This window comes from Hippoglossus stenolepis, chromosome 7 (genome assembly GCF_022539355.2).
Source record: "Hippoglossus stenolepis isolate QCI-W04-F060 chromosome 7, HSTE1.2, whole genome shotgun sequence".
NCBI classification, from domain to species: domain Eukaryota; kingdom Metazoa; phylum Chordata; class Actinopteri; order Pleuronectiformes; family Pleuronectidae; genus Hippoglossus; species Hippoglossus stenolepis.
The window spans coordinates 21,687,018-21,713,757 of NC_061489.1; the positions used below are offsets into that span (position 1 = coordinate 21,687,018).

Sequence of the window (26,740 nt, forward strand, 5' to 3'; positions counted from 1 at the left end):
TTAGTGTTTCCCCTGCTTCCAGTATTTGTGCTAAACTTTGTCAACCCTCTGCTGGACGCTGCTTCATATCTAACAGACACAGATTCAGTCACACACCATATGTCCCGTTGGTGACCTTTTGAAGCTGTAATTTCTCCCATTACACTTTTTAACCTCGAATAATTGTGTTGTTCCACGTTGATCCCAGTGATCGTTTCAGCACTTTCACATTTGTTTATTTTCTCTTGTTTTTTTTAAATCGGTCACACATTTAGTTCCGTGTCGCATCAAACGTTTAGAAATCTGCAGATATTTTCTCCCAGCTTCTGGGAAGTTTGGTCGGCCTCCTCCTGACACTGAAATAAAACACAGTGGTTACAGCCATAGCACTGGAACGCAGCCACAGACAATACTCTGCTGTATTTCAAAGTTAAACCAAATTATCATGTGACATGGTTTCATCCAATGACGAGTTCGGCTGATACAGAGTTCAGGATGTCATGTAAGGTCCTTCAGTCCCATTCAGACAAATCTGATTTCACTCATTTAATAAAGATGGAGACATCACAGATACATTTCTTATTAATAATTGGACCAACTTTTTGATACTAACTTTAACATTTTTGTAAATTTAACATTAAGTGCGCCTGTCCTATCTTCAACAGATGATAAAATGGGGACGGGTGAAACCTCTGGGCCAGATTTCATGTTTACTTTGACCTACTGTTCCACATCATTACCACAAACTTTAAAACAATTCAGTTCAGGCATTTTTAAATATAATCTAATGATTAGTAAGTATGCTGCATTGTTTCTTGTGTGTCCAGTGAGTTTAATGACTTTAAGGTCAATTAAAAATGGGAACTTCACACCGTCCACACCATCACCAAACGTGAACCTCAACACTGAATATACAATGAATAGAACAAGACAGATTGAAGGTATCAGTCAATATAGAAAAGATCAGTGTATAAGGTTTTATGAAGCTTTATAAGTTGTATCAGGTTCTCCTGTCAATAGAATAACACTGCAGGGTGGTGCTGTTCTTCTCATGGCCAGTAGAGGGCGCTGCAGCTCTGCAATGTGAACCACAATAAACTAGAGTAGAATGACAAAGATGTTTTATAAGAAATGTTCTTAATGATGATTTAAGATGTCAGGGTGTGAGAAATCTCTTGTCTCCAGTTCATAGATGAGTGAGTGAACAGCCTGAAGCTCTGAGGAGAAGATAGATCAACATATGGATCAGTGATGGGTCTTTTTTATACAGACATCTTGTAGAAGGAAAAGAGGAAAAGCACATGTAAGATTAATAACATTTAAAACTTGTCTTGTTGACTCACACTGACAACACAGTGCTTCTTTTTTAGTTTGAGACAAGGTAAAACTCCTATTACTAGTATTTAATAAGCATCTTATCAACTAGTATTTAACTAGCATCTTACAAACTAGTATTTAATAAGCATCTTATAAACTAGTATTTAATAAGCATCTTATAAACTAGTATTTAATAAGCATCTTATCAACGCAGCATCTTCATGTCACCAACACTGTGAATGGAGTGGGAGTTTAAATATCACATCGCTGTAATAACGTCTATTTGCCACCAGGTGACAGTGTCCATGTTAATACTTGGAGCAAGCTCTGCTGGATCAGATCAAAGTGTTCTGGCTTTGATTGAAGTTGAATGACTGAAGGAAGGAATCAATTAATCAATAAATAAATAACAAAGAATACACGATTAAAAACAAAACGATTTAAAAATACATAAAAGTAATAATAATAATAATTAAAAACATTTAAATAGGTCTGGCTTTGATTGAGGTTGAATGAATGAATAAATAAATACATGTTTTTAATGTGTGCTACTTTATGCAAACATAGAATATAATTAAAACTAAAATATTTGTCTTACATTGCGTATTTATTTACGCTACCATTCTTAATATTACCACTACTACAGAACTACCACTACTGGAAGAAAAAGAAAAAGAAGAAGTAGAAGATGATGATGATGATGAAGAAGAAGATAAATAACTGAATGAAGGACTGAATGAACGAATGGATGAGCCCTGCAGCTCTCCTCCTGCTTCTCTTTAAGGATCCCTCACTTCATCATCTGTCACTAACACATGATTTCCCCTGATCTGACTGGAAGACGAAGAAGAAGATGATGATGAAGGACTGAATGAATGAATAAACCCTGCAGGTCTCCTCCTGCTTCTCTTTAAGGAACCCTCACTTCATTATCCGTCACTAACTCATGATTTCACCTGATCTGACTGGAAGAAGAAGAAGAAGATGATGATGAAGATGAATGAATGAATGAATGAATGAACCCTGCAGGTCTCCTCCTGCTTCTCTTTAAGGAACCCTCACTTCATCATCTGTCACTAACTCATGACTTCACCTGATCTGACTGGAAGAAGAAGAGAGGATGATGATGAATGAATGAATGAACCCTGCAGCTCTCCTCCTGCTTCTCTTTAAGGATCCCTCACTTCATCACCAGTCACTAACTCATGACTTCACCTGATCTGACTCTTATCTCCTCCTCGCCTCCTTAAACCGCTCCAAATTTGTCCGGCGCCCTCCCGCCCTCTGATTGGCCCGCCGGCTGATTGGCCCGCGCTGTGATTGGTCCAGAGCTCCGCCGTGGGGACGGTTCCGGCGGAGTCACTTTTTGTTTTGTCGCCTGCGGCTGAAGTTCGGACGCAGCCGCTGCAGCCGGAGGCGACGCGGACTCAGAGGATTCAGACTCCGGGTCTTTACACCGCGAGGGGAACTTGTGTCCTCAGAGGAGAAACTTTTTTACTCCTCTTCCTCTTTTCCTGCCGTCATTCAGAAACACCGCAGCGCGCGGACTCACGTGTTTTCACCTTCAGCTTTTCACTGTGTTTCTATCTCCGCTGCACGTTCCTCTCTCTCCTCGGTCGCTCGGTGAGTTTCCACGAACCCTCGGAAGGTTTCTGAAGTGTCCGGTGTTGCGGTGACACGCGCATCTCTCCCCCCGCGTTACTAAAGGAACTTGAAGGAGGTGAATTGCGTGTTTGTGCGGGATGAGAAACGTGCGGGTCTGAGGAGATCTCATCTCTGCTGGGAAACAGTAAGTCCGACTTCATCGCTCAATAAATACGTATATATATAATAATATAGAGTCTATACAGTAAAGTGGATTTGATCTCATTACTTTTACAATTGTTATTATATATATTGTAATTTTTCCTTTTACTTTAACATATTAAAGTGTCATTTTTGTCACATTCATATTAATCCTCGTTGATATTAATCTACTGAAGCTGTTATTTACATTTACTGCAAATACATTAGTACATTTTATAACATAACAGGATCCACAAGCTTTACTTTGACTTCGTTTAGGGGTTTTAAGCTCATACGACTGGAAGATTATCAAGATAAACATTTTCATATCAGTCGATGTTGACTTACTATGACCATAAATGTAACATTATTATATCTTAAGTTTAAAGACTCCTGAGGGAAGCTTGTGATTCTAAACTCGTCTTTATGGGCAGAGAACGACAGATACTGGATAAACAGTTTTAAAACTCTGAAGAAAACCAATAAATCACAATATACATATAGTATTTTGTTATATAGCTATTGAGGAAAATTGTGTTGGGATCATTCTTATTGTTGTTTTATTGCCCAGACACATCAACCTAGAACAAAGTGTTTTATTCAGGGAATGTTTACTTGCCTTTCAGTTTGGGTGAAAAGCTTTAGGCTTTATAATAAGGTTTTTTATTTGGCTTGTAAGTAAATGATTTTAAACAAGTGATTCATTAGATCTGCAGTTTTGGTTCATCCTAATAAAAACAGTCAGCTTTAAAAAAGGCGTCATACTTTGAACTTTTAGTTGCTTGACATCTATTTGGATTTTATGGAATAAAGATTGCTCTATTAACATAGGAACACCAGTAAACTGCTTTCCACAAGTAAAAATCTGTGTGTTGGTAGAAACTCTCCTCTTGTTTGTCACATATCAATTATCCCACACTGTGTAATGTGTGAGTGTGTTTCTGAGACGCAGAGGTTTTGACAGATGCTGATCAGAGACGCAGCAGGTGAAGCACAGAAATAAGACCTCATAAGGTCCAGGGAAGAATTTATGTGGCGGAAAGATGAAAACCTCTGTAAGGGGAGACGTGGACAGGTGGACGGAATAAATCTGCGAGGGAAAATTGTTTCGTACTCGTAGAAGATCTCACGCTGCTGTTCAGAAGAGTTGGGACAGATTTATACTGGTGACCACTCGGTGACACTTTCTTCTGCGGAGGAGAAAATATTTAGCGAACACGAGACCAAAAAAACTGGAGGTTAGAACGCAACATTTTGTAAGTGAGAGCTTCTATGTGTCCTGTACCTAAAAGTTCAAGCTGGTTAGTGTTTGAAAAGACAAATTAAATGATTGAAACTCGTCCAGAGAAGCTTGAAAAGTATTAAAACCCGAGACGACTCATTATGAGAGGCACATGTGTTATTATATGCATGTGCAGGTTTCACATTCTCTCCAGCTGTCAGCCAGTCGGCAGTAAATCATGTTTTAATTCCATCGCGCTTGCAGCTATTTTGGCAGCAATTAATCAAACGCCCCCATCAGATGGGGCAGTAATGAGTGTGGCTGGAATAAAACGCACTGTGACAGCAAACAATACAGCTGTTTAAATCATAAAGGGATGATTTATACACAGACATGTCATCTTAATACTCCCTCAAGATGGGAGGTGATTCCTCTGTCTCTGCTAAATACAGATATTTCACCTGTTATCCTTCATTAAGCGACTTCATTTCATTTCCCCCCTCAGGTTGAAGAGTCTGAGCATCTGTCTTCCTAAAAGAAATTCAACCAAAATGGAGATTTTCTGGGTGTGCGTGTTTCTGAAGCTGCTCCTGATGTCCGCTGCTGCCAGGGGTGAGTAACAGAAGCACTGATTTCAACAGAGACACGAAGCACGGCGGTCATTATCATATTGTCAGTGAAAATAATGGCTGTATCATTATTCTGCAGTGCTTGCAAAAAAGCTTCTTTGTTTGACATTTGAAGCGTCATGTTCAGTTGTTGGATCCTCGCTGTGTTGCTGCTGCTGTTCCAACCCCAGGAGGTTTGTTTTTTTAGAGAGTGTGGTTTTTAAATATTGTGGTTTGACTCCTCTGACTGTCTGAAGCCAGAAGCATGATGGGAAGACAATAGTAGTTCGGGGACAAACTTCAACTGTGTCTTTTCTACCACTTTTTAAAACGGAAACTGTTCCACGCTTTGGAGACAACTTTATTAACTGACACATTAGACACGTGTCCTTGGATGAACTTTTAGATTAGTCCGTGAACTTTGACTTGTTATTCAGCAGCGTCCTGCTCTTGTCAGGTCGTCTCGATCCTACCTGGAAGTGATGTTTGTTATTTTGCAAAGATTCTGCCTTGTCTGCTGTCGAGCAGTGATCCTAATTTGTTTTTCCCACACGAGCCGTGTTGGCAGGTCAGAGTCTACAGGGGATCTGGCACCAAACACCAAAAGCCACCCTGACCTTTTAAGCCTTCAAATCTGTCACCACACAACGTACGATTTATAATGCGGCCAATGCAATACTAAGTCAGCAATATGAATGTAGTAAAAGTCCAAATATATGGAAATGTTGTATATTATAGTATACTGTATAAATAAGATATATATTTTATATATATCACGCTAAATTTCTACACTAACCCAGTACTTACCCATCCAACAGCCCTAGTCTCTCTCTCTTCTTTTGGTAGTTTTTCCTTTCTCTTGTTGAGGGTTAAGGACAGAGGATGCCAATGAGACAAATTTTGATATGTGAATATTGGCTATACAAATAGAATTTGAATGATTGATTGATTGAGAACACTGGATACTGCCCTGTTTGAACGAATTCCATAACTGCGTCGAGTACTAGTGCCCTTTCAAAACCTGCCTGCTTGGAATGGGCTGTTTTCTTGGCCTGTGGTGATGCTGGTTGCAGCCTTTCTCTCTGAAACTGTAAAAGTGAGCTGCAGTTAGGTGAAGAGCTGCTGCAGGACTCGGTCCAACAGAACCCGAGACTGTTCCACTGCTGCTGCACAAGAAGCCGTTCAGCTGTTTATTCACAGTCCAGTTGAGCTCGACTCAGCCGGCAGAACCATGAACTGGAGAGTCAGTGGTCGTTGTTGTGAACGTGGCTGTTGTGGTGATGATGAGTCCCTGCTGCCGCTGCTACAGACTGATGGTCGCCATAGATTACTTTTAAGTTATATGTATAGCGAGCAATGAGTAACAGTGCTGTGGAGTGTAATTTAGCATTTCAGGTTTCAGTAAGTTTTCCGTTTAGCGGTATTCAGTATTTGAACAACCCCATGAGGAGGTCGTTGATTAGGATCATGTACAGCTCAGTACCCTCAGCACGCTAACTAACATCATAACAACAAACAACAACAACAGCCGCACGCAGATGAGAACGATCCCCACTCAGCAGGCATCATGGGCCGACGGTCACAGAGTCGGTGCCCGTTCCCCAGATCACACCAGTGATGGGTTTCCAGCGGGAACAAAGCTGCATTCAGCGAGGCGAGGCCGAGCCTGTGTGCAGACACGGGGCTGAAAGTAAACACAGGGTCATAGACCGCAAAGAGATGAGATTAGATTAGCCTATTAGGGAAGTTTGCTGTGCAATGCCACAGCATTTCCTCCCCCTCACTGCCTGCAGTCCGTCAACTGAGCAGGGCAGAGAGAGGGACTGGAAGTGTGGGAGAATGGAGGAGAGAGGAAGGACGCGTGGAGGAGAGAAATAGAGGATAAAGGCAATTGGAGGACAGGAGTTATAATGGATGATGAAAGAGAAAAAAGGGAAGTGGGGAAAGGAAGTAGAGAAGGAAGTAGAGAGGAAGTGTATCACAGGAGCGACTGAGAGAGAAAGGACAGGAGAGGGTGAAAAGGACACGGGGAACAAAATGTCATTGTTTACCTACTAGAAGCTGAAGTTTATCTTGTTAGAGCCTGGACCTGGTTTGTTTCTCTTGGTGAGAGTCCAGTATCAGTGTTTGAGCAATTCAACCAAAGTTACTGTGAAAATCAGTTTGCAGAAATGAAACAAAAAAGCTTTGTTTGTTTCCACGTTTGCATGTTTAGTTGATCTTGTGCCTGAGGTTCATACCATGTTACTGTGGATCTGTGGTTTGGAGTAATGCAGCGTGTCATCTGTTCTCTGTAGCTCATCTTTGACATCCTTTGTTTACAGTCTAATATCGTACAACAGAGGAATCATCCATCTACTAATTCCATAAATCTGTCTTTTTATGGAACGCACATCTCAAGAACTATTCATCTTATCCCCTTCACACGCTTGTGTATATTGTTACAGGTTTTTTTAAATCCTAAAAGATGAAATCAACCAATTTCGTCAAATTCTTTCCTTTTAAATCCACATAAAATTACAAGATTTTAGGATTGTCTTCTGAGGCGGAGATGACATCCCAAATGTTGAAGCTATTTCTTGAGAAGTTGCAGAAAATGCCACAAATTCCACTTTATTCCTCAGAAAAGCTTGCACATAATCAGGGGGCCACATTAACAAGGTCACGGTGGAACTGTATAACCTTTAGCTGTGGTGGGAGTTGCCAAGTGCCACCACTGTGATCGACCTTAAGCCACTGAGCAGCTTTACCATACAAGTAGTCCCAGGCTTTTGTTCTGTGACACCAGCACGATATATGTTGAGGAACAAACCACAAGTCTGCAGCGTCCCACTATGGCTGGAATATAGTAAATAACCCCGTAACTGTCAGGAGGACAAAAACAGAGCATATATCAGACTGTTTACACTAAAGATCCCCAGAAAACGGCCTCTAGGAAGCAGGGCGAGCGTCTCGGGCTCTCAGCAGGGTGTGGGCCAAATGTTAGTGTAGAGAAAGGAAACTCAAATCAAAGCGGAGGCAGATTTTATCATTTTGTTCGGGACTGGCAGTTCAACCAGTGATTAGATCGCTCACCACAGTCATATTCACTTAATTGAAGCTGAATAGAAAAGTCATTCAGATCTAGTCGTGATTACAGTTTCCATTCTTCAGTACCAAAATTCTAATTTAATTTCAGATTGATTATATTGAAACTTTTACATGGCTGCCTTCTCCACTGCACTCTCAGAAGAGACAGAATCCGTTCATCAGTCACTTGATGATCACCCAGATGAATATGCAAACTGCAGCGAAAGGGTTTTGCTCCGGGGCAGCTGCACAAACAATGAACAGTGAAACGTGAAATATCAGAGGACAATCCAGGACATTTCAAAATTGAAAAATGAACTTTTTCTGCTTTCTTTCCACGGAGCGCTCGGTTGCAGTAAATATAAGGCAGCCATTGTATATATCCAGGAAGTTATGTCTCTAAAATGAGAAGTATGGTTCGCTTCAGTGGAATGGCAGCAGCGCGGCACTGAGATGAATTGATAGACCCCGAGAACAGTTTTAAAGGCTGTTACTGGAAGTTACGTTTCCCTGGGTGTCCTTGGAGTTGAGCGTTAGATGGCAGCGAACTTAGTTTTCCACCGTTAGTGCTGATCGGCCAGTGGAAGCAAGGAACCTTGGAACGGCTGAGGGGTTTCGCTGGACCCCGCGGCACGGCACAGAGATAAAGAGAAAACTGAGGAGAGAGAGAGAGAGAGAGAGAGAGAGAGAAGAGAGAGAGAGAGAGAGAGAGAGAGAGAGAGAGAGAGAGAGAGAGAGAGAGAGAGAGAGAGAGAGAGAGAGAGGAGAGAAACAACAGGGCGCAGACATGACACAGAAAGGAAGACAGACGGAGATAAGCCCAGCAATATACAGAGAGAAACAGAAATAGATGAAGACGCAACATTTATGCCTTTATTACAGCAGATGTCACATAAACTGCTCCCAGAGGCTTACACAACCGCACTGTTTGAACTGGTGTGTGTGTGTGTGTGTGTGTGTGTGTGTGTGTGTGTGTGTGTGTGTGTGTGTGTGTGTGTGTGTGTGTGTGTGTGTGTGTGTGTGTGTGTGTGTGTGTGTGTGTGTGTGTGTGTGTAGTTGAGCATGAGACTGAGCAGCTGAGAGATTAGCATTCTCCTCTGTGGGTTGAACTGCACTGAGCTCGAGTACAGGGGTCAAACACTGGTAGTAAAGTCACAGTGCATTCTGGGATACCTGCTGCTCTGGACGTATGACTGTGTTCACGTTTGGAAAATATACTTTCAGGAAGTATTCAGGATGCTTTCTTACTGAGAGGCTGAAAAGAACTTTGATTGCACTTCTGTGTCTGTGAGATAAATATGAAGCTGCCACCAGGAGATGGTTAATTTAAGGGAGGATAACAAGCCTCCAGGCAGCTACAGGCCGTTATGTGAGGGACTATTTCTTGGCTCCGAGCAGTGACTTTCTGCGTCATTGCTTTATGCACATAATCCCTCGTATAACAACAACCTGCTGGGGTTTTCTTTTGTGCATAAGAAACAAATGTAGTTTAATGTGTTGATCATCATTTCCAGTCTTTATGCCAAACTAAGATAAGTGTCTCTTGGCTGTAGCTTTCTACTGAATGCACAGATGTGAGGGTCTCAATCCTGTAAAGAAAGAAAGGAAACTTTAATAGCAACATCTACAGATTCTGGATATTGAAAATGCAGCTGCAGGTCATGGCCAGAGCGCTACGAGCTCCTCTGCTGCCATTGGCCACCAGTCCCTCCGCCATGTTATGCTATGTTTGGTTGATGCTGTATGAAGCAAATCACCTTGAAGATCGAAACCATACAACTAACCATCTGGGATTGAAACCAGTGTTCGTTTTATCCCCAGTGACGTCCTTTCAGGATTCCAGTAGAGTTTAGTTTCCTCTGCTTTTACCTGTGATGTTGAAAAGACTTGTTCACATCTTTCTCAGTTTCCTCCTCCACCCACTCTGCCTGGAAACAGACAGAGAAAAGAAAGGATATACCCAGAAATCAGTTGATGAGGGTGGGTTGTTTACATGGTTTCCTGATGCTCTGCTCTGTCCAAACAAATGTAATGTTTTCCAGGTGATTTTGCTCTATAGACCACCCGTTATCTGCAGGCAGGGACAGGAACAGACGCGGAGATGAGAGGGTTTTGTTTGTTGTTCTACGAAGTGTCAAAGGGCCACAAACATTAAAAAGGCATCTTCATTGCGCCGACGCTGCCAAATCCGAGATGCACATGGAGGAGCAGGAGGAGAGACACACACAGAGAGGCAGTGGGGAGCGTAAACAACCGCACACACAGACGCTGGAAATGTATACAACCATAAATATGACTATACACATGTAAGCGCACACACAAACACAGACAGACACACACACACACACACACACATACACACAGACCACAGTAACTTAACAACCTCCTGTCCCACACACTCATGACTGGGGAATGTAATTAGCAGGCCAACACTAACAATGATATGTAGGAGAGAATTGTCGTCGGGCACTGAGGACAACTGATCGACAGTAGAGCTTGAAATGTTTCAGAAAAGTAAAAGAGGGCTACAGCTAATCATTAGTTTTACTTGTTCACTGATTATCCTGATTTAATTGATTGTTTGGTAAATGAAATATCAGCAAACTGGGCAAGTTTCCAAAGTTCCCACAAACTAAACTAATGTGTACAAATGGCTTTGCTTTGTCTAACCACCAGAATCCTAACATGCAGCTTGTAGACGAGGAAATATTTACAGTTGTGAAGGTGGAACCATTATTTAGTCATTTGTAGATTAAAATTCTTTGGGTTTCAGACTTTTAAGACGTCACAGTTGGAAGCGCTCGCTTTGGTGGTAGTTTACTAAAAAGGCTTCATTTTGATACATTATGTCAATACTATGTTTAAATTAAACCCATATTATGTTGTATTCTCCTATAGTGTTCTAAAGGAAAACAAACTAAAGTAAAGTATTATCTTACTGAGTATATTTGTAACAGTAGTATTTGCACGTCTCTCCACGTGGAGAACAGAGACAGAGGTGGATGAGCAGAACAGCATCTTGATTCCTCATAGAGTAAACGACTGCATACCACAGACAGATGCTTGAAACTACCTCGTAGTGACCAGACCCACTCATCAGTAAATCTGCTCTGCTCCGCTCCTCTTGTTTGAGCAATGCAACGCGTCCTAAATCACAGCTAACCATCGTAAACGCCATTTGACAGACTGATAGACTCTATGTGGCCTGATGGGGATGATGGGCATCTGGCTGCTGGATCCAGGTTCCATCGTTACTGGTGTTATTCGTCGTTAAGGTTTCCATTTTCCACAGAAAAGCCATTTTACCAAAGCATGAGGATCAATACTGAATTTTCAAGAAAGAACATTTTCATACCTTTTACCTCATATCAAATAAAACTCTTAATTCTGCCTGTTAACTGGAAGGTGCAGTAGTTGACTCATTCTATTAGGTGACCAACCTAATCTTTATTGTCTGGTGATAATCTTTTTGTCTTTTAAATGACAGAAAAGCTGAAATCTCCAATGCGTGTGTGTGTCTGCTGATTACGTGGTGATTAGCAGACAAAGGGCAGCTTCAAAGAGCACCGATGACGCTCTGAGTTCCTCTTGTTAAATCCTAATGTCAGGACCAAATGTTGTCTCTCCGGCTATTTGCACAAGAAGAGCTGTCGTCCGAATGCCCCAGAATGCAACTTTTCACTTTAAATCTATGTCTTTCTCCTTTTTTTTAAGTTTTACTTGAGGTTTGGATGAAATATTTGAGATATGATGAATCCAAGACATCCAAAACCGTTTTCTCTTCCATCCTATATTTGCAATTTTTATGCAAAAGTAATCATTGTGCATTGTGTGCTCTTAGAATTTAACCTGCACTGACATGAAGCCATTTGCAGGAAACCGATTTGTCGGCTTAAGGCCAAGCGCCCCCCCCCCCCCACCCCACTTTTTACCTCTGCTTTACAGGGCCTGTTAATGTTAGAGGCTATTAGCCCACATTTAGATAAAGTCAACGTTTGCTTTGACATTGCTAATGGTGGGGTGGTAATGGGGTTGTCTGGACTCTCTCTGTGGGGGTTGTCTGTGTGTCGGGGTGATGTGAAGATGTGACGTGTGTTTGTGGAGGTGGGGGGGGGGAGCGGCAGAAAGAAACAGGAGGAGATAGGATATCAAAAGAGAAGCTTTTTTGGAGAGAAATGGTGAGAGACGAGGAAAGAAAGGCTAAACGGGAGTGACCCTAAACCTCAGACAGACTAAAAATCATCCGCCCTGTCTGATAGTATCACATGTTCTCTATCGAACTGGTTCCACTCTTGATTTAAGCTGGAGGATGTTACACTGAACTCAAGACTCCATGTTTTTATAGATAGAGATTCAGGCTTTAGCTCTAAAGGTTTTGGGACGTCCACAAATAATGAAAAGTTCTGTCTGTTGCAACAATATTTGGCTACAGGAGTTTATACTAACAGTTAAAGGCATTAGAGAAAGAGTTATAGAAGCTGCAAACACAGTATATATGCATACATATATATGCAAAGTATATGTAATGTTCATGACAGTATATTTGCAGGGTTTATAGTCATGTTATTGTTAAAGCAGGAGATATGACATGTTGCACATTCGTCTTTCTCCTCCGCTTCTCCTCGTACTCTTTCCTCCCCAGCGTTTGTGTCTCCTCTCTCCTACATAGAGCTGTATTGTGTGGGTCGTGGCGCCACAGTGCTGTATTGTGGTCTCTGTGGGTTTGGGGTATGTTTGGTCAGTGCTACAGCACAGCAGGTCAAAGGGCAGCCTGTGGATCAGGGGAGGGGAGGGGGGTCAGGGACAGTGTATGTGTGTGTGTGTGGGGGGGGGTCAGAGAAAGCACATGCCCGCACCAGAGGAGACTGCAATAACACACCAGGAACCCCACAGGACAACACACACTCTGCTTTCACTGCTTTATCCCTGTGTCTCACTCTGCCTCAGGTCAATCACTTCATTGTCATGTGTGACAGAATCACACTAATTAACACATCCAAACTCTTTTGGCCTTAATGACTTATATTGGTTCTCTAATAGGGTTTTATTTTTAAACCAAATATTGCGTAGAACAATATTTCAGAAAACATTTAATAGAATGATTTTTTTTGTGGAGCTTTTGATTTCCAGTGATATATTTAAGGTTAATCACAGTGGGATTTATTAGTTAGTAGAGAATTGACACACCTCCGGCACCAGAATGAGAGTGAAGAAGATAACAGAAATGACTAGAGATGCTCTTTGCACCCACCTCGACTTGTGTTAACTGATATTTCATAACGCAACTTGATTTACACTTTATACTTCCTTTATTTATATTTTATCATATAGTTGCTTGTTTGTATATTTATATTTCCCTTGTAAATCTTTGTCAAATAGGCACAACACACAAGACGATAAGTTTCTTGAGTCTTGAATCTTGAATATCCGTAAACTTTAAGTACTGCAGTATTAGTGTCCATAATAAAGAAGAAACATGTCACTATAGAAAACCGAGCAGATTAAAGCAAATTTAAAAAAGCCCAGGAGCAAGTTATTCTGTTCCAGGTCACTTTGGTTAATCACCACTTTTCACTCAATGGTTCACCGGGATCTATTTTTTTTAAAGGTGGGAAAGATGGAGTTAAAGCTGTCTACAGGGAGGTCTGTGTGAGTGTCAGTCACCTAATTGTCTGTACTGTTCTGCCTTTACATCTCACCTCCTCTCTGATCTGTCTGTTCTCTTTGTCGCTCTCTATCTCCCTCTCTGACAGTTTAATTCCTCTGCCACTTTCTTTGTCTCCACTGGTTTCCCTCTCTCTCTCTCTCTGTCTCTCTCCTGTCTGCCCTTCAGCCAGACCCTTTCCAACTGTTTTTTCTGAACCCCACCTACCACACACACACACACACACACACACACACACACACACACACACACACACACACACACACACACACACACACACACAAGTCTCCAGCTGTTATTCCTGATGGCGTTACAAATGAGATGCTGAAAGGTGATCGCTGCGACAGGAGACGTAGACCCTATGTTTTCTTTGGGCTTTAGCTTGTCAGATTGGGTCTGTTGAGGGGGTGCGGGTTGGGTTGGCGGTTAGGGGGTGGAGGTGATGCAGTTCTCAGGGCAGCTGTGTGTGTGTGGGTAAGTGTGTGTGTGTGTGTGTGTGTGTGTGTGTGTCATTGGCCGTGATAGACTGACCGACAGACACACACACGTCCAACCCTAAAACCTAAAAATACCACCATTGTGACCTGAGCCTCGAATGTGATTGACATGTTATGGACAGTGAGCCACGCTCTCGTCCTATTGGTTGTTTACGAGACGCTCAGGTGACCTTCCACCTCGGGAAGTGGAGGCTGATCAGGGGCAGGATGTTAAGGCAGGCGGCTTTCGGAAATACTTTTTGTAAGCTGTTGCTGTAGTTTGACACACTTGAGTTCTTGTTTGTCTCAATTCAAACGTTTGCTTGCACAAAACGAACACAGCCTTTACTTGATCTTGTGGTTGCAGGTTTTACATATATCAGTTTGCATGAAATTACAGGATTCACAAGCTATGCTCCAGGAATTTCTCGATATTATGTCTCTTTCTTGTTGTTCTCTGCTGTTTCCTTTCCACTAAAGCAGGAAACCCACTTAAAGTCTGTTTTTAAAGCGACTTTATATCAATGAACACAATGGGCTCAGAGACTGTTTTGGGTTGGTCTTCCTTCAAGATCAGAAAAAAACTTTAAACATGGCACAGAGTGGAAAACCGCGACACACGAGGAGACACAAATGCACTCTTCTTTCTCCCCAGTGCCAGCTGTCAGCGTGGAATCCATACTTCAGGGGGAATGTGAGAGGACTGTGAGAGTTGTGGGGGTGGGAACTCTGGTGGGGACATATACCAGTGTATGTGGCCGTGTGGCCAAAGAAGGGCATTCTTGTCATCTGGTATTTACTGATTATTGATCTTTCCTTTCCTTCAAAATGAAATAGAACGTAATTTTTGTCACTGTCCAATAACCTGTTTGTATGTCATTGTGTTTGTCACCATCGCAAGACAAAAAGTATTATAGTTGTTCTGTACATGCACAATCCCATAGAGGGGAAGAGGGGATCATTGTTCAAAGCCAACTTGACCTTCTGATGAGATGAGATGAAATAAGATAAGATTACATTTTATTATCAGAGTTATTCTTCCTAAATTTGTCTTGCATCCCATGATGTGCAGTTTCACAAAAACCAACAGAAACCATATAACCAAACAACAAAGCACTTATTGAATCGCACATTATGATTAAGTGGCTGCTGTGCAATTAACATTATCACTCCTCTAACATTTAGTCCTCAGTCCATACAGGGACACTTGTTGAATCTTTCTGTAAAAGCGGTTATTTTGATTTATATTTGATTAAAATCTAACTTTGGAAACTTGGATTTTTAAGGTTTGGCTTTGCCGTTAGTTGTCTTAATTTTGTTTGGGCATATATCTATTTCTTGGTCCATCCTGGAAGAGGGATCCCTCCTCCGCTGCTTCTTCTGAGGTTTATACCTTTTTTAATGTTTTATTTTAAGAGTAACTACTTTTCCGAATCACGGGTCTGAATCTGACGATACTGTTTGCTTCACACACTGTAAAGCACTTTGAGTTTTGGCTTTAAATGTGTCTCCAACGCAGTAGAATCTCAGCTCATATAGACGAAGAGGCAAGAGCCACCAGTTCCCCTCCCGGAGACGGAGACAGTGTGCATGGACACAGTGTGATTCAACTATTTCAGGACTTCACATGCAGCCAAAGTAGACAGAGCATCCTGTGTTGATTATTGTTAATAATTTGAGAAGCAGCACAGAACGGCATGACTGGCATTTCTTGCATTTTTCCCAAAGCAACAGGAAAAACATTGACCAGATCTGTAGAAAATTACAAAAACAGAGTATCTGCAGATATCGGTTACAGCTGCGGTGAAGTAACCCGGGACGTTAAACCCCTGCCAGTAACACACGGTGCTGACGTACAGCCTGCAGACCAGTTAGCTGCGTTAATTATTTCCCACTGCACTACACTTCATCACACTGGTCAGCTCAGCGCACGTATTATCCGGAGGTAATCCCTCTGTTGTGCTGGCCCCCGTTATCACACCAGGATACAACGGGCCTATTCTTCCACACGTAATTAACAAAGGTACTTATGTGCTGCTTTCTGGGATTTAACTGTTGTGTTGGTGGAGCTTTAGGGAAGGCAGTGGGACACGGTGGAAAATGGCGGAGGAGGAGGGGGAGAGGAAAGCTCGCAGATCAGTGGTGCAGCCGAGCTTTCAGACTTTAGGTGTGCAGCTTTAACCACACTGGATTACTTGTGGTTGGTTTTAGTTGAGAGGAAAAAAGTTTGGGGTTTATTCTGGCAACTGTATGTCGTCCTCAGTGGTAGAAAGTAATATGATTTAACACTTGTTAATACACATGTCCACAGTTTGTGTGTATCTAATAAAGACTTGTGTAATAGTGTCAACAACAAAAAAGTCTTGACATGTTTCCTCCTGATTTATTTTGATGGCCGAGCCACACACTCAGATTTAGCTCTTAGCTGCTTTCATGCTTTCTCAGGAGGAGTGTGTGAATGTACATGTCCGAGTGAGAGCCTCCGGGTTATCTGCAGACTTTCTCCGCCTGGGGGGGGGTTGATGACGCTTCTAACACGCAATAGACGCAACACAAGAAAACAAATATCTCCGTGGTGCCACACGCGTAGAAGACACCGATGAAGATGTCAAGAAATGTTGTGGTGTGTGAAACTCAGTCCGGACCCAATTCTCGTATCCGTAGGTCATGTCTGAAAACAGCTTTAGGGAACCACCCACTGTTCTTAATCAAACTTGATTGGCTGAGAAAGAGATCAACTCACAAGGCAGCCTGGGATCAGATTTTGACGTAAAGGTTACGGTAAAAAGATTCTAGCAGCAAGATCCAGCAACTTTGCCTAAAACTGTTTTTTTTTTTTAAAGTAGCGTATTGTTGTTGTCTGCGTTTTCTTTTATTGTGACACACACACAGTGACACATGTGCAGACTGATGAGAGGAAAAAACAAGTGCAAGAGCTGAAGAGAACATGAGGGAGGCAGACTGAGGCAGAGATTAGTCCACACTGACAGCTACAAGTAACATGATGACTGATTCATTTCAGCCGGTATTCTGGAATCGCCTGTGAATGTGTGTGTGCTTTCGAGTGTGTGTGCGTGTGTGTGTGTGTGTGTGTGTGTGTGTGTGTGTGTGTGTATGTGGTGTGTCAATCAACACTTCACAGGCTCTGTTCCCAGATTGCCTTGTGTATCTCTGCCAATTCCGCATGTGACACACACACACACATGTTGTAAAAGCAATGATTCAACCACTGAATCGTTTTGCTTCTCACACGGATGAACAAGACTTTTTCTGTTCTTGATGAGTCTTAATGGCTCCTCGTCCCTCACAAACCTTCTGGCGGTGAAATTACATGAATCGTGTGGAGACATTTACTCACTTTCCAAAACTAACAATCCACCACTTCACATAGCGATCAGCCAGATGTGCAAACGTGAGCAACGTGTCGAAGCAGTTTTTACACTTGTCTCTCAAACTGGGTTTTATTTCAGTGCTCAGCTTTTACATGAAACTCATGAGACTGAGTTGAGACTGTCCGGAATTATTCACATAATAAAGATTTATTTTTGTTACAGGTTTTACTTTGATTTGCTAGTATCACAGAGAGATTATTATTCACTCCCCAAATTTGTCTATATTATCTTTATTTATTCAGGTGAATCCTGTTTAAAGAGAGACTTGAATGTGCATAAAGTACAAACAATGCATAGAAGTCTAATATATACATTTAAATCCAATGATCTTATGATGTATTGAAACGTTTTCTCTGATCATAATCAATCATTAGTTTAAGAAGCTGTGTAACTCTTCAACATGTTTTAATATCCCAGATTAAATCCTCATGCTAAAAGTTTCAAACATCTTTCATACACGTTTCCTACATCTGAGGATCTAATAGGACCTGAAAGGATTTTACCTGTGGGATCCCCCTCATCGACGCTCAGGTGGCATCAGGTGTCAATGAAAGAAAAGCTGCTTTGACTCCCTCAGTTTTTACTTGTGTATATATGATGTATGTGCAGGTTCAGTCCCGTGTGAGCCGTATGTGAAGGGGTTATAGGTGACTTCATCTGAAGTTTGAGTAAAACATCAGTAGAGTTGTTGCGTCTTCATTTTGCTGAGAGATTTGTACGTCAGTCAACAAAAAGAGATGTAGGTTAAGCACATGCATTTGCGCACACACACACACACACACACACGTTAATCCCTTCTCTCTCTCTCACACACACACAGTAGGCTAAGGAAAGACAGTGACCTGAGCTGAACAAATGGACTTAGTCACGGCTGAGGATTGGTGTGGAATGTGGGAGGGTGTGTGTGCGTGTGTGTGTGTGTGTGTGTGTGTGTGTGTGTGTGTGTGTTACATGCATGCTTGGAATGTCTAACTCTCCACCCAGTGAACCAGAAAACACAGGTGGAGGAGAGAAGGAGGAAATACAGGAGGAGGATGGAGGGAGGCGAAAGAGGGAGGACTGGGTTATCACATGCAACAACGAGTGTGTAATATGGATTTAGAAGTGTTGATTACTGATTAACTAATTAACTCTTCAGTCTTCTTTGCTTGTTTGTTATAAGTGCTTCATTCGTTTTTTCTCACTATGAGACACTTTGTAATCCTGATTTTTTAAAAGCTGTCATAAATAAGGTTTTACTTACTTAACTTACAGAACTTAAAGACATAAATTGAGCCTGATTGCATGTAAGAGGTCAAAAGTGTGGCTACATTTTGTCAGGCTTGATGCCAGTAAAAGGACATTGCTGCCAAAAACACAACAAATTTGGTAAAACACATGAACGTGCACGGAATATATTTAGGAGTAGAAAGTTATTCTGCGTTCGACTGCATGAAGAACGGGTCACAGCACCGAACGTTACACAGCTTCCTTCAGAGTCTCCTCCCCCAGGTTCCCTCTCATCTGAGATTAACAGGTCATGTTTAGCAAACATCAAAAATTCTGCCAATTAGTACAAGGTTGTTACAAAATGTAGCTGCACCTCCTGAACCACAGCCAACCAGAAGGTCCAGGAATCTGAAGGTTCCCAGTTCATTTCCTGCTCTTAGACATTTCTTATTTATGGATGTTTATGTTAACAGACAAGTTTAAGCTGTGGCTGAAATATATTTTACTATATTGTGTAATGAAACCATCATTCTATTAGAATGAATGATGCAAAAGAAAAAAGAAAACACACATTAAGGCCAAGGTGAACATTTTTGAAGGAGACCTACTCCTATATGGTTTGAATATCATAAAACCAAATTTAATTAAACCCTCAACACAAAAGTCTCTGCTGCTGTTGATTTATTCGTCTCATTTCTATTTTCGCTTCAGCCGATTTATATCTTATCTACAATTATTTAACTGCCTCGAGAGTAACTCCATCTATTCAGGCGCTTATAAAATCAGTCACCTGCTTTTATATGCGTTACGTCAATATGAAAGACCCTCGTAGCTTTATCACTGAAGGGCACCACAGCACGTCTGTGTGTGTGTGTGTGTGTGTGTGTGTGTGTGTGTGTGTCTGTGTGTGTGTTTTCACTGCTGTTAATGTGTAACAGTGTCTGCCTCCAGAACGCTGATAAAAGTCAGGTCGAGGACACCGGTCGGGGCTCCTCATGCACACAAACATCCACACACACTCAAGAGTGTTAACTACTTCTTATCTCGCACCAGCTATGTCTGGCCTTATCTGCAAGGCACGCGGTGCTCTGCATGCACACACACACACACACACACACACACAGATGCCCGCCTACAATACAAATGGATGCATTTACGATGGCCATTTTGCTAAGGGCAGTAAAGTGTCGTTAAATATAAAGTTTTGCCACCAAAAACGAGATGCTTGAAATGTCGGCCACTGCCTTGTTCAGGGGGACATTGCTAACTTGTCTCCGCTGCTGTAACCTGACAGTGACGGAATAAGTAGATTGACCCCGACCTCCAACTTCTCCCATACGTTTAACAGCACCTGCAGCAGCTGTAGTTTTTTGGGGGGGAAGACTTTTCAGTGTGTTAAATGTCACAGGAAAAGGTTGACGTGAGAGAAACGGTGAAGCTGTTTCAACATCTGCATTTCTGCGTTTTCTGCAAATGTTGCACTTTTATTCATGTGTCCTCTAATTATTTTGGACCTAAAATGCAAAACTTGAAAGTTGAACATATTCTTTACGAGGTTTCTTGATGTAATTGCATTACATTTTAATGCTTGTGAATGAATATAAAGAGCCGATCTTTGCATATTACTTCTTTTAACTTGTTCTTAGAGTCTCTGCATTATACCAGTGCATATAATTTCATATCTGTCCTTAGCCCTTTAGAAACAAGTTCTATCTTCAGGTTGGATGTAGCTGCACCAATGACTTGTGCAAAGAAAGACAGATGTACATATATTTTACCGCATGAATGTGAAACAGGATTTCAGATTGTTCTTGGCAAATTGTTCTTATTGGAAGATTTTCCTTTTAGTACAGTGAATGATTCATTTTCATAAATCTTCTGTGTGTGATTAATGTGAAGGGGGTGTGGTTCATTGCATTTTGCTGGCCAGGAAGTAACCTGAGCAAATTAATGTTTTGCAAAGTATAAAACCCGACAGGAAAAGGTCTCTGGTACAATTTGAACTTCACCCTGCAGGTTTCAGGGGAGGTGAACACAAAATGTTACCTTTGGAAAAACAACTATGTGGTCATTTTATATTATTATTAAACTCCAAACTGTTTATATGTGAGAGGTTTTATTTCTACACGAGGAGCTAAAGTTTCCCCCTCCATGCACAGCAGCTTGTTGGGTAGGTTTCCTGTAAATAACCTGGGCTCTTATTGCTAATCTCAATAGTGGAGCGATTTTTCTCACTGGAAGATAAACTTACTTTATTCTTTTTTAAACTTATTTCTGTGAACTTTTTTAACTTCAGTGGGTTATGATGGAGCTAAGTTTAGCGCCGTATGTCTCATACGTCAGTAATTGGCTGTGGATCAGGACGTCTGTTCCATGTCTGTCTCAGGTCTTATATTGCCTTAAAATGTAACCCAGTCCCCAGTCCACTCTGAACTGGAATAGTACTTATGGCCTTTAACCTACTTTCAGCCCCAGCTGGCCCTCTTCCCTCATTTATTCGGTCTTTTCCACTCCCCCTCCCACTTAACGAAATATAATGTGATTATCTTCATTTCCCCCCCATTTCTTAAATCCCATTATCTATTTGCCAAAGATGATCACAGTTGCAGCTCAAAAAACAAAACAATTCCATCTTCAGTTTAAAAAGATTACGTCATCAGGCAGTCTCCTCTTTATTTCAACACATGTTTTGTAGTTTGGGGAGTTAAGACGTAGGAAGTGTATTTATAACTTGATCCATAATGTTAAAAAAACCCACGCCAGGTCACATGGATGCTTTGGCGGCTCCGTCTTCAAAGCCGACAGGTGGCATTTTAATATGCTCACTGTCAAACGGTGTAAAATGTCCTTTCCCCTCCTTCTCCATCCAAAGACAGAAGCAACAGAGAAAACAAGGTTTTGTGTCTTCGTTCACGTTAAGATCAGGTTTAAACAAGTCGTGACTGCGAGATGTCAATGGACCGTTCAGGATGTCTCTCTGTCAATCTTCTCTTTGTCTCACAGGATGTAAACGTAATACACGGCCATGGAAAGTAAAGCACATTCTGTTACAGACTTTATCGCAGGTAGTCATTAAGATGTCAGTTCCTTGTCCAGCCTGCACTTGACCTGCAAATCCCCAATTTTAGCAGGTAGTTGTTTGAGTGGATTAAATCCGTCTCTTGATCCCGTCGTGTCTCCATTCCTGAGCCGTCTGTCTCCATGTGTACGTCTGTCTTTCTGTCTTTCACGCACAACTTCATCTTTCTTCCCTTCCTGTACTTTAATCACTTTCCTTAATTTGGCCCAACGTGTTACTACCCTCACACAAGTGCATACTGTGCATGATGTGGTTTTTTTCAAAAGCTCTTTACAAGCTTTAAAAGAATGTTCTCGGCTCCAACTGCCCTCAGGTTCTTGGTGGTTTGTGCAGCTTTATGGTCTCAGTTTCCTCAAAAACCTTGTTCCCACTTTCCAGTGTTTGACAATCCTCCATCTTTCCTTTATGAAATGAAACTAGTGCAGTGTTTATTTTTGGACCTGAGGCTGGAAGCAGTTTTATGAATCTGACTTTTAAAAGTGCATGAATGAACCTCAGTGCGTCGGCCGCAAGATATAACTTCAGGTTGTAGCTGCACCGACGAGTTGTGGGCGTTGAGATTTAATTGATTCTTTAACTGCGAATCTACACATTTTTCCCACAGTGTGAAACGGCAAATTGTTTCCATCAAAGCAGTTTCCTCGTGCCCAAGTTGACTAAATGAGTCGTTTTCATAAATCTTCTCCGTGATTCATTTGAAGGGGGGGGGGTGTGTGGCATTAGAAATGAATCATTGCGTTTTGCAGGCCAGGAACTAAACTGAGCAAATTTATTGTTTTTTGCAAAGTATAAAACCCGACAGGAAAAGGTCTGTGGTACATTTTGCTCTTCACGCTGCAGGTTTCAGAGGATGTTGAGATGAAATGTTAACACTGCTCTTTGCTTTTTTGGAAGGAACGACGTGGCCATGTGGTCATTTATTTCATTTTTACACTCAATTTTGGGGAGAACATTTTGGGCATTGTTTGTTTGAATGAGGTGAGCTAAGGTTTTCTCCTCCTCCTCAACTTGCTCGGTAGGTTTCCTCTATACAACAGCCTGGGCTCTTATTCTTAATCTCACTTGTGGAAAGGTGAAAATCAGACAGGTGCTGCAGCAAGAAGAAAAGAGTGGTGAAACAATAAATCCAGGCTCATAGAAGAGAAGCAGAAAGAGGTGGATAGACGGGTGAGGATGTGAAAGAATAAGGAAGGAAGTAGCAACAGAATAAACCATATAACTCATTATTATCAGGCAATAAAATACCAGATTCAAATGAATAAGAACAAGAATACAAAAGGTTTTTACACCTTCATGAGTGTGTGCTCTCAGGAAGCCGATGGTGGGAGTAACTCTGAGGATCAGGTTGCCGTACCAACCACTCAGCAGATTCCTCAATGTTTTTCTGGCCGCTGTGTTTTTTTCTTCTTCTTCTGTGTCTGTGTGTGAGAGAGAGAGACAAGTGTCGGCCTTAGGTTTTTTCTGCTGTGTGTCCCCCTCAGTGACGGTGACGTATCCTCCCCGGCCTCAGGCCCAGTGTTAACTGTCAGGACGGAGTAACAAGCAGCAGTTGACCTATTGATGAGGTGGAAGTGACTGGGTCAAAATGAGAAAGTGTCGGTGGAGCGAGTGTGTTTTTGTGTGAGCACGTGCGCGACAGAGGAAGGAAACTTAATGTCTTCCCATCACTCTGCTCGTTGCCTCAGGCCCGAGAATGGCAACGGAGTGTGTGTTTGAGTTTGTGTGTCTCAGTGACAGAGAGGGAAGAGGACAGACATGTTTTATTTGTGCTAATTCTGTCAGTGCAAGCAAAATAACAGGTGTGGAAAGTGCGTCCGACCAAATAGACAAAAATTAAGCCCGACCCAAGGAGGTGGTCTTGGTCCGGATCAAACTCAACCATGGCTCATTCAAATGGAGAGACTGTTTTTTTTGTCTGCAAATGCATTAGCCGAACTGGCAACACACCAATGACGGATGCACGCCCATCTACAAACACATAAATCTTTGAGGATTGTTTGAATACCTAAGCATTTTATTTATGACGACAGGACGAACGTATATCACACAAAAGTCTGTAGCAGGCTCCCATATTTGCAACTTGAAACCAACACTTACCTGATCAGATGTCCTGAGTCGGGACTCTCAGGTGTGAAAATGCTCTAACTCAACAAGTTGGTTCAAATAATGTGTTACGCAACCAAAAATCTCACTGAACTGGTCATAATAAAATGTGATAACTGGATCCAGGCTTATAAAGAGAGTTCAGAAACACGAGCGTAACGGCAGAGGATTTCACGGTTTAAACAAAGTGTTGCATAAATATCAGACTTACGTGTATTCGGGTAATTTCAGCAGCACGCAGAAATTTTCCTTGGAGCAGAATGTGAAGGGATAAACCTTCTGCCAAGTTTATGAACTGGGTTTAGTTAAAAGTACAACATAGAAATAAGTTTATTTTGTAACTGGTGGGATAATAATGATGACCTCTTTAGGACCCGTTTGTGTTACTGTGCTCCTGTCTTATCAGAAACACACAGTGACACATAGCTCGGCACACACACACACACACACACACACACACACACACACACACACACACACACACACACACACACACACACACACACACACACACACACACACACACCTCTACCTTGCGCAGTACATCAACACTGTGTCCCGCTGTTAAGTGCTCTCCATCAAAAGCATTCCTCAGCTCTCTCCTCCAGCTCCAGTCTCACGTCCCTGCCAATAACAACTCGGTGTTGGACCCATCTGACTCAAAGACCAGTGGAACGTTAAGGGGATTAAAAGACCAAACTCTGGATCCAAAACCAAAACATAAAGAGTCACACGAAATATGGCAGCACATAAATTGACCAAATTATCAGGTATTTTCTCATCAAGGAGAAAAACGTTCAAGTGTTCAGACACTGAAGAAGTTTTTTTAAATGATTTCTAGAAGTGTCACATGTGTCCTTGTGATGGAGAGTAGGTGTTTATTGTTCTCCCTCAAATGTAAAGTATATTACAAATCCTTCATTGTCAGCCAATTGTGGAATTAAGATTTTTTTCTCTCGGGGAAATGTCTGGGAAAGGCATTAGTGACTCTGATTTAAAAAAAAACTGCACTCCGCTCAGACGTTAGCTGGAGTTTAAATTTCAAAAAGAATGCAGAATAGACAACCAAAGAAAAGAGTGAAAGTGTGAGTTGATAAAAATCTACTGATCTTACTGGAATCTACTAAACCTGCTCTACTGTAACTAGAACCAGACGTACTGTAACTAGGTTAGATTAGACCAAACTATATTACACAATACACACTGGACCATTGTATACTGGAATTGTTAAGCTGCTTTCAGACATGCATTGAACTCCAGAGATACTCCACACTTTCTGCGGAGGAGGTGAATGCAAATGTCCGAGAGAGAGATCCCCCGAGTATAAAGTCTGCATAAAGTCCCTCGACTCCGATGTGACATCACAGCAGGATCCACTGGGGTTGATGATGCTTCTAACAAGTGACAGACGCAAAAATGAAATAAAACAAAAAGGAAACAAATATCTCCTGGTGAAAAAGTGGAGCCACACAAGTATAAGACACCGATAAAGATGTCAAGGGAGTTTGTGGTGATAAGAGATGACAACGGTGTGGATGTGCTGGAAACGAAATCACGTGATCTCCGCATCAGAATTAAAACATAACTTCCTGCCTCTGCCTGCTGCACCAGGCTGCTCCACTTCTCCCATGAATGAGTCCAGACTTTAGTTAACTGAGACTTTAGTTAACTATTTATACACTAGGAATATTTTTAGTTAACGATTTAAATGAGTCCCACTGTATATTTATAACACATCTTCTCTTCTACTACTACCCAGACACGAAGCCAAAATAACCCTGATACAAACACTGCCATCTTTTGCCGATGATGTCATTTGAAGCCACGATATTGGATAGATTGGAGCCTGAAATGACAGAAATCATCTTTATAAAGGATATTTGATGTGTATTTTCAGTTTTTCATTTTGTCCATGTCCCATCTGCTATGATGGAGGAGGCGGGGTTTATGATCTATACTGTAACCAGCCACCAGGGGGCGATTGAGAGGCTTTGGCTTCACTTTTGGGGAGATGTCATGTTGTCCATCGTTATTTTCAGTCTATGGTTAAAACTAGAAATTGGACTTTGAGTTGTTTTAAGTTAAACTATTATTTCCAAGGTTAAAAACATAATATACTATGCTATACTATGCAGTATATAGTCCTCTATAAAATATTTCTAAAGAAAAATTTCAGGCACCAAAATGAATCTGTCCAAAAGAATGAAGTGAGCAGTTCATTTTGAGTGTAACTGTGAAAAGAGCCGAGCTTATGAACTGATTTATTTGGCCTTCAGACTTTCTCTCAGTCCAAGCAGGAGGAGGATGATGTGTTCAGCTCAGAGCTGGAGGGTTCTGCCTCATGTGTGAGAAGTGTATCTCTGACTCGAGCTGTATTTTCCTGTCATTAAGCTGCATAATATCAGGTATGCACATCTAACTTATTGCACACTCCCTGCTTCATCAAGGGAAAGGAGAGGGAGGCTGTGCACGGAATATGTGCGAGCATCTGGAGGCGCAGAGACAACTTTTTATTGTTGTGGGAAGTCAGTTTTAAGCAAAGGAGCGCCCATAAGCCCCAAATGGACTAAACAGACAAACGTTTTCTAGCCTTGCAATTTTCTTAACCCCCACACACACACACACACACACACACACACACACACACACACACACAAAGATGCAGGCAACCCAACAGATAAACGGACAAAGATGCTGAAGCACACAAAGGCACATAATCAGTGTAATTTGACAAAATAAAGTAACTCTGCCACTTTTTATACGTAAACTAACATTCAGCTGCACATACAGTACATGTCCGGAAGGACCTACACACATGCAGCAACCCCCCACACAC

At 41.7% G+C, this 26,740-nt stretch overlaps 1 protein-coding gene across 1 annotated transcript in view; it reads left to right on the forward strand.

Moving 5' to 3' along the window:
• The first annotated feature begins 2,679 nt into the window (after window positions 1–2,679).
• Window positions 2,680–26,740, forward strand: part of fgfrl1a (fibroblast growth factor receptor like 1a) — a 72,228-nt gene continuing 48,167 nt past the window's right edge. The window contains exons 1-2 of the mRNA XM_035161725.2: window positions 2,680–3,085; window positions 4,809–4,915. Coding sequence (XP_035017616.1) covers window positions 4,855–4,915 — 61 coding nt within the window. The 5' untranslated portion in view covers window positions 2,680–3,085; window positions 4,809–4,854. The remainder of the gene's footprint in view (window positions 3,086–4,808; window positions 4,916–26,740) is intronic.